We start from the raw sequence: 7,767 nt of genomic DNA, 5'->3' as shown, positions 1-7,767 counted from the left end.
AAGGAAAAGCTATTATATTTATTGTGTATAAAAAAATAAGTATTTTAAATTGTGGTTATATAAACATCACAGTGTAGACTACAATCATTGTGATATGATTTTTTTAATAAAAAATGATTTTTAATTCAATGTGGTTATAATGTAGCGCCATCATTATAATATGATGTCACATCACAATTATGGTTATAAGTACTACTACAACATTGTGGTCTATCGTACCATGTAGTTGGCAATTTTAAACAATGGAAAATATTACATGCTCATACTACACTCAATTATGACAAACTAATGCATTTTATTTTATTTAAAAGTTTGTCGAGCCAATTTGGAGCTATTACCACATAGGACAAATTTAAACAGTATTTTTAGTGGTCCAAATATAAGGTGAGCCTTTTTGGCCCAACCCGAAGTGGACATGTGACCCGATATGAGCCAGAACTAGTTAAATCACATCATCAATCAAATAAGCATAATTGTCCCACGGTTGCATTGTTGTAATATTATAATTTTCACCATATCCATAATTGCATCACAACTACAAATGTTATAGTATTGATCACTTTTTTCCTTCATATTTTAGTGATTTTTATAAAAAACAATCCAACCACAAGTCAAGAGAATAATGAGAGAAAAGCATGTTTTTCCCTTTATTTTTAATGACAAAAATATAATTCCATTATATTCAGAAAGATAAATATATTATTAAAAGTTATATTTATCTTTGTTTTTTTTTTTGAAGTGTTTGTCTATGAATTAGAACTTTATTTAGAAGAAAGATGATGAATACCTTTTTCTGGATCGTGAGGGTAATGCTTCCATAGCATCCTTATCCATCATGTTAGTTTCAGTCAAAGTCTTTACATCATCTGGTATTGTGCTCCTCGGAGCTTGAAGCAACGCATCCATTGTCAGGGTATAACTAGAGCTGAGCCATTCCTGCATTGAAGTTGCACCCATCTGAGGCTGATGCACAATTTCATGAGCAAAGGAAGGTTTTGATGTGTGATCATGTTGGGACAAGATCATTAGCCTTTCTTTGGTATCACTCAATGTCTTAATAATCTCACCAATGGATAAGGATAAAGTAGCAGCCTGGTTGGCCAAGTAGGGTAGGTCTAATAGGTTTCGTGCTAATGTACAAGCATGGTTAATAGAACTAATAACCTCTTCCATGGTTTCTAGTTTTTTCTCCTTTGCCATATAGAATTGAACACTTCCTAAAAAACTAAAAGTCTTATTATACTTATAATTAACATAAAATTTATTAATATCAGGTAGTGTAGAGGATCCTCAACCAAAAATTTTGGGTAAGCTTCTAGGTTGGTGTTGTTACCTAATTAGGTGCAAGAAATAATCCTAATGACAAGAAATGAAAGTGGACATGAGTTCCATTTACGCGGTACCAAAGAAAATTTTATAAAGGAGAATGTGAACGTTTACTTGGTCAACTGTTAAGCACAGCACCTTGAAATTTCAAAGTTGATAATCTTTTTTGTCTATCTAGACTCTAGAAAAAGGCCATTTTCGGCCCCATTGAAACGTTTACTTTGTGGACACCTTTGATGAATTTTCTAGGTTCCAAGTTATGATCCAACTAGGAAATTTTCTTCTTTTGTGAACGTATATTATGCGGTCCTGCAAGTTCTTAGATTGATCCTTAAGGGTGAAATAATTTAGCAGGAATAATATAATAATTGATGAAAACGCACTATCCACATAATGTGAATGTAGTTACACTTAGAAGATTTAAGTTAAAGAAAGTATCATCATCTTGAATAATCAACAATGCATGTTGTTCGATTTTTTTAACATTAGCCTTTGATCCTTTATTGTCACTAGTCAGTGAGTATTACTCGGTTACGTAGAACAGAATAGTTGAACAAAGGTGTGGGTATTTTGAACTTGCTACCATGTTGCCTAGCAGTCAAAGATTTACCTCCTTGGAAAAAGGATGATTTATTTTCGGAAATATTCGTGGGTCCCTTGACATGCATACTATTTAAAGGGACAAGGATCATGAATCGAGAAAAAAAATCACATAGACCCAAAAAATCATGTCTCTATGTTCATGGTTAATCAAATTACAATAAGTAATATAAAAATGTTAGTTTATGTTTTTATAATTATTCTTTTCAACAAAATATCACTTTTAATTGAATTGAGACACTAAATGAGAAGGAAAATGATGAACTAAATAATTCCCAAATACAAACAATGCAAGACCTTACACTATTAGATCAATAACTTGCTAGTAAGACATTAATATAGTGGTATACGACCCTGCTAGATCTCCAAGATGATCAAAAGATCAAAGGTTCGATTCCTAATAGTGATATTTATTAGAAGAGACAATCACATATTCCAAAACGAATTAATTTCTTACCATAAGGTGAATGAATACCTTAATAGTACCAAAAAACAATAAGGTTTCCTCTAACAAAGTTGGACCTAACTAACAATATAAAAAAATTCAACCTAAGCCACCAAGATTAAGAGAGTAAAGGAAGCTTAGCATGGCGAACCTTATTATCTAAATGAAGAAGAAGATAATCCTCACTCAAATTAAATATGTATTTCTCCTATTTCTTTCATTTTTCGATTGTATTAAAAAAATCATAAAACCTACTCAAATGTTATATCTCTCTTATTTTTTATTTGTAAATCACTACCCTAAACAAGTTTTGTAATTAAGATCAAATGAAAAATTTTATACATCAAAATTTGTGGACATTTTAAGAGATTTTGATGTTCTGAATTTTTCCAATAGACCCATTCACCGAAGGTAATGAAAGTCATGTCTTACCTACCATATTTGAACTAAATCAATGTTATTCTGCACACAAGGGACCTTTTGAGACTCTAGATGTCAAACTCAACATTCTTCAGTATTGAAGTAATTATTCAGTAGTCTACACTAATATTTTATATTATGATTGTAGTTATTGCGATTATGGTTAATATGGTCGTTGTGATATAAATTGCGGTGTGAATTATTTTGTGATTAAAAAATTGAATTCCATGCAATCTGATGCGGTCAATAATTTGAATCAATGGTCTACACCAACAAAACATTGCATGGAAACCCTAATTGGTTGTGTACACGTATAGGACGAGATTTGCTCCATGCACTTGGTCGGATACCATCAATAGCAATCCTACTTCTCTTAAATGTTAAGAAAAATGTAATTCATTTAGCTAACTTCGTTAATCGATTAACGGTTTGTATAATTGATTAAACAGACGGTTATTTCTATTATAAAGACATTGTACATGAAATAAGAAAATGCGAAGTATTTTTTCATCTCTTACTCTCATATCTCGATAATCGATTACACATTATCTTAGTTGGTTAAAATCCTTTTCTCTTCTTTTCTAGCAGTGGTATGTAGAGCCAAAACGATTAAAGAAGCTTGTGGTGGTGCCTATGATGGTGCAAGAAACTTCTACAGTGAAGTTCACGGCAGTGATCTAACATGAATTTGGAGATAAAGAATTGTTAAAAGAAAGGAAGGAGATGATAGCATCAGGTGTATTTGTAATGAACCTACCGATTCTGGATGGGAATAATTTCGGTCATTGGACCATCCAGATGAAGGCCATTTTCGGGTTTCAAGAATGTTTGGATATGGTGCAAATTGGAGTTCATCTACTCAATGAGAATCCAACAGAGGCACAAAGATTGGAACATGGGGAATGCAATGAAGAGAAAGTGCAAGGCAGTGTTCCTAATACACCAATGCAATGACAAAGCCAAATTTGAAAAAAATATCAGCTTCAACATCTTCCAAAGAAGCCTAGGAGATTCTTGATAAATGCTAATCAGGTGGAGAGAAAGTCAAGAAGGTTAGGCTGCAAATGATGTGCAGACAATATGAATTGTTGTAGATGGCGGATCAAGAGTTCATCTCAGAATATTTCACCAGAATTCGTACCCTAACAAACCTGATGAAAAGTTGTGGAAAGCATTTGGCTGAAAAAGGTATTGTTGATAAGATTCTCAGAACCCTCTATGGTAGATTTGATCATGTGGTAGTGGCAATTGAGGAATCTAAAGACTTAGAATTTCTAACAATTGATGAGCTACAAGGATCATTGGAAGTACATGAGCAGAGATTCTTGGAAAGGTTGAATGAAAGACAAACTCAACAAGCCTTGAGTGCTCAATTTAAGAAGAAAAGCAACTCTGCGCAATCTGATAGACAGAACAGGAGCAATGGAAAATGGCATGGAGAAAAGAGTTGTGAGGTTTCCAAGACAAATCAGCCTGATTATGGAACTCATAGGTATGAAATGCCAAACTTGAGTCATGATATTGAGTCAAGAAATGCAAAGAGGATGGGTAATCTTAATGTAATGAAAAAGAAAGATAAAAGCAAGATCCAATGCTTTAATTTCAATAACTAAGGCCATTTTGCATCTGAATGTAAGTTCAAAAGGAGAAACAAGGAATAAAAAACTAGATTAGCCAATGATGAAGAATCTGAAGAAGAAGTATTGCTTATGGCAGAGGAAGTGGCCTCAATTCAAGGTGAAACAGAACTAGATGAGTGTCCTAATACATAATTGACTGAAATTAGATGAAGATGCACTGATGATGATCATAACCAAGCATGACTAACACTCATCTTCAGACAATTGGTATCTGGATACATGATGTTCCAATCACATGACTGGACATAAAGAATGGTTCACTTCCCTTGATGATTTAGTAAAGACTAAGGTCAAGTTTGCTTATGAAAACTCTATCAATGCAGAAGTAATAGACAAGATCATGATAAAGAGAAAAGATGGTGCAGTCTCTAGCATTTCAAATGTTCTATATGTGTCTAGGATGAGAAATAATTTCATTAGTCTAGGACAACTGCTTGAAAAGGGCTGCAAGATGAGGATGGAAGACAGATTCTTGAAGATCTTCAACAAGAAAGGTAGACTAATCATGAAGGCTCCTCTTTCAAATAATAGAACCTTCAAGATAGAAATTCACCTAAGTGATCACAAGTGCTTGAAGTCCATAGTTGATGAAACAAGAACATCGCACAAAAGATTTTGTCATCTTAATCTCAAGAGTCTAGAAATTTTGAGCAAAGATGATTTGGTGACTGGATTGCCTGAAATCAATAGTGCAACCACCATGTGTGAAGACTGCATCACAAGCAAACATACTAGAAACACATTTACATCACGGATCCCAAAAAAAACTAGCAAACCTTTAGAAGTGGTTTACACAGATGTTTGTGGTCCCTTAGAAGTTCAATCTATTGGGGGGGAGTAACTATTTTGTGACCTTCAAGGATGACTTTACAAGGAAGCTTTGGATCTATCTGATTAAGAAGAAGTGATGTGTTTGAAAGATTTAAAATTTTCAAAGAACTTGCTAAAAATCAATGTGGAAGAAAATTGTTGTTAATAAGAAGTGATGGAGGAGGGGAATATGTCTCAACTGAGTTTCAGGACTTCTGCAAAAAAGAGGCGATCACACATGAAGTGGTAGCACCATATAGACCTCAACATAATGGCACAACTGAAAGTGTTAACAAATCATTCTTGAATATGGTGAGAAACATGTTAAAGACAAAAGGTCTACCCAAGAGATTTTGGGGGGAAGCATTGGTCACTGTAGCCTATGTTGCAAATAGGAGTCCTACAAAGAGACTAAAATGAACAACACCTGAAGAAGCTTGGTCAAGAATCAAGTCTGATGTGAAGCACTTCAAGGTATTTGGACCAATCTGCTTCAGACATATACCAGACAACAAAAGGAAGAAATTAGATGACAAAGGAGAAAAACTCATCCTCCTAGGATATCACACAACAGTAGCTTACAAAATCTATGATCCAAAGACTAATTTCACCTTGTACAGTAGAGACATCATGTTTGATGAGACACAAGCCTGGGATTGGGGTAAAAAGGGGCATACTCAACTAGAGGAGGTTAAATGGACATAGAAGAAACTCATGAGTCACAAGGAGGTATCACAACTGGTGAGAACATCACTAATGCAAGTTATAGACCTCAAAGGCAAAGACAACTACCAACCAGACTGGGGGATTAGGAAGTGTTTTTTTGATACCTCAATCACAACAAATGGTGATTTAGTTCACATGGTAATGCTAGCTGAAATGGAGCCAATCAACTTTGAACAGGCTATAAAGGAGACCTGTTGGATTGAAGCTATGAAGGAATAGATTGGATCAATCGAAAGAAACAATACATGAGAACTCACAACATTGCCTAAAGGGAAGAAAGCAATCTCAATCAAGTGGGTTTACAAAGTGAAAGTAAAACCAAATGGAGAGATGTCCAAGCATAAAGCCAGATCGGTTGCTAAAGGTTTTTTATAGAGACCTGACCTAGACTTTGATGAAGTATTTTCTCCAGTTGCAAGAATTAAAATTATGAGACTTGTTGTTGCAATTGCAAGCTCACTGAACTAGTCTATAAGCCATTTGGATGTAAAATCAGCTTTCCTGAATGACCCTATGGACAAAGAAGTCTTTGTAGTTGGTGGTCAAGAGCAGAAAGTATAGAAGCTACATAAAGCACTAAGGGCATGAAATAAGATAATAGATGGCTTCTTTCTGAAAGAATGACTCATCAGATATAAGAATAAGCATGGTATCTACATAAAAGAAGCATCCACTGAAACGTCAATTATAATATGCTTGTATGTGGATGATCTCTTAATCACAGGCTGCAACAATGAGGCAATAGAGGACATCAAGACAAAATTGAAGTTGGAGTTCGAAATGCCAGACATAGGAACTCTTGTATACTTCCTAGGAATTGACTTTACAAGAGTAGGCAGTGGGATACTGATGCACCAGAAGAAATACATCTCAGAAGTACTTAAAAGATTTGGTGTGCTTGAATGTAATTCTGCTACAACACCACTTGAAGTAGGCAACATCCTATGCAAAGGAAGCATTGAAGAAGAATTTGTTGACCCAACACTCTATAGACAAATGATAGGGTCACTAAGATATGTTTATAATTCTAGACCAGACATAGCTTATGGAGTAGGACTGGTTAGTAGGCACATGGAAGATCCTAGAGTCTCACATATGCAAGCAATAAAAAGGCTACTTAGATACTTGAAAGGAAGCCTAGACAATGGTGTGTTCTTCCCTACAACTGGACAGAATAAGCAAAGAGCAATATATGGCTATATAGATGTTGATTGGTGTGGAGATAAAGATGACAGGAAAAGTACTACATGTTACTTATTCAAATTCGAAAATGCATTTGTTAGTTGGAGTTCAAAGAAGCAAGAAGTAATTGCACTATATTGCTACATGTCTAGGAGGTTGCTAGGGTCTATGGCTTCAATCTATGCTCAAGGAAATGGGTGTACATATAGAAGAAGCTATGTTAATTTTCGTGGATAACAAATCAACAATCAATCTGTCCAAGAATCCAGTCTCCTATGGGCGTAGCAAGCACAGAGAGACCAATTATCACTTCTCGAGGGATCAAGTGGAGAAAGGGAATTTGGAATTGGAATTTTGCACCTCTTTGGAACAACAAGCTAATATACTAACGAAACCATTAAGGAGAGAAGCCTTTGAAAAACAAAGAAGGCAACTTGGAGTTGTGAGTTTAATTAGTTTGAATTCAGGTGAAGGGTTTATAAAAATGTAATTCGTTTAGCTAATTTCGTTAATCGATTAACAGTTTGTATAATCGATTAAACATATAGTTATTTATGTTATAAAGACATTGTACATGAAATAACAAAATGCGAAGTATTTTTTCATCTCTTACTCTCA

At 34.6% G+C, this 7,767-nt stretch overlaps 1 protein-coding gene across 1 annotated transcript; it reads right to left on the bottom strand.

Moving 5' to 3' along the window:
* LOC109326377 lies at window positions 766-1,200 on the bottom strand. The gene has a single exon (XM_019559066.1). The coding sequence runs from the start codon at window positions 1,198-1,200 to the stop codon at window positions 766-768; it is 435 nt and encodes a 144-aa protein (XP_019414611.1).

Source organism: Lupinus angustifolius, chromosome LG14 (genome assembly GCF_001865875.1).
Source record: "Lupinus angustifolius cultivar Tanjil chromosome LG14, LupAngTanjil_v1.0, whole genome shotgun sequence".
Taxonomy (NCBI): Eukaryota; Viridiplantae; Streptophyta; class Magnoliopsida; order Fabales; family Fabaceae; genus Lupinus; species Lupinus angustifolius.
This window is presented reverse-complemented; position numbering and strand designations above follow the sequence as displayed.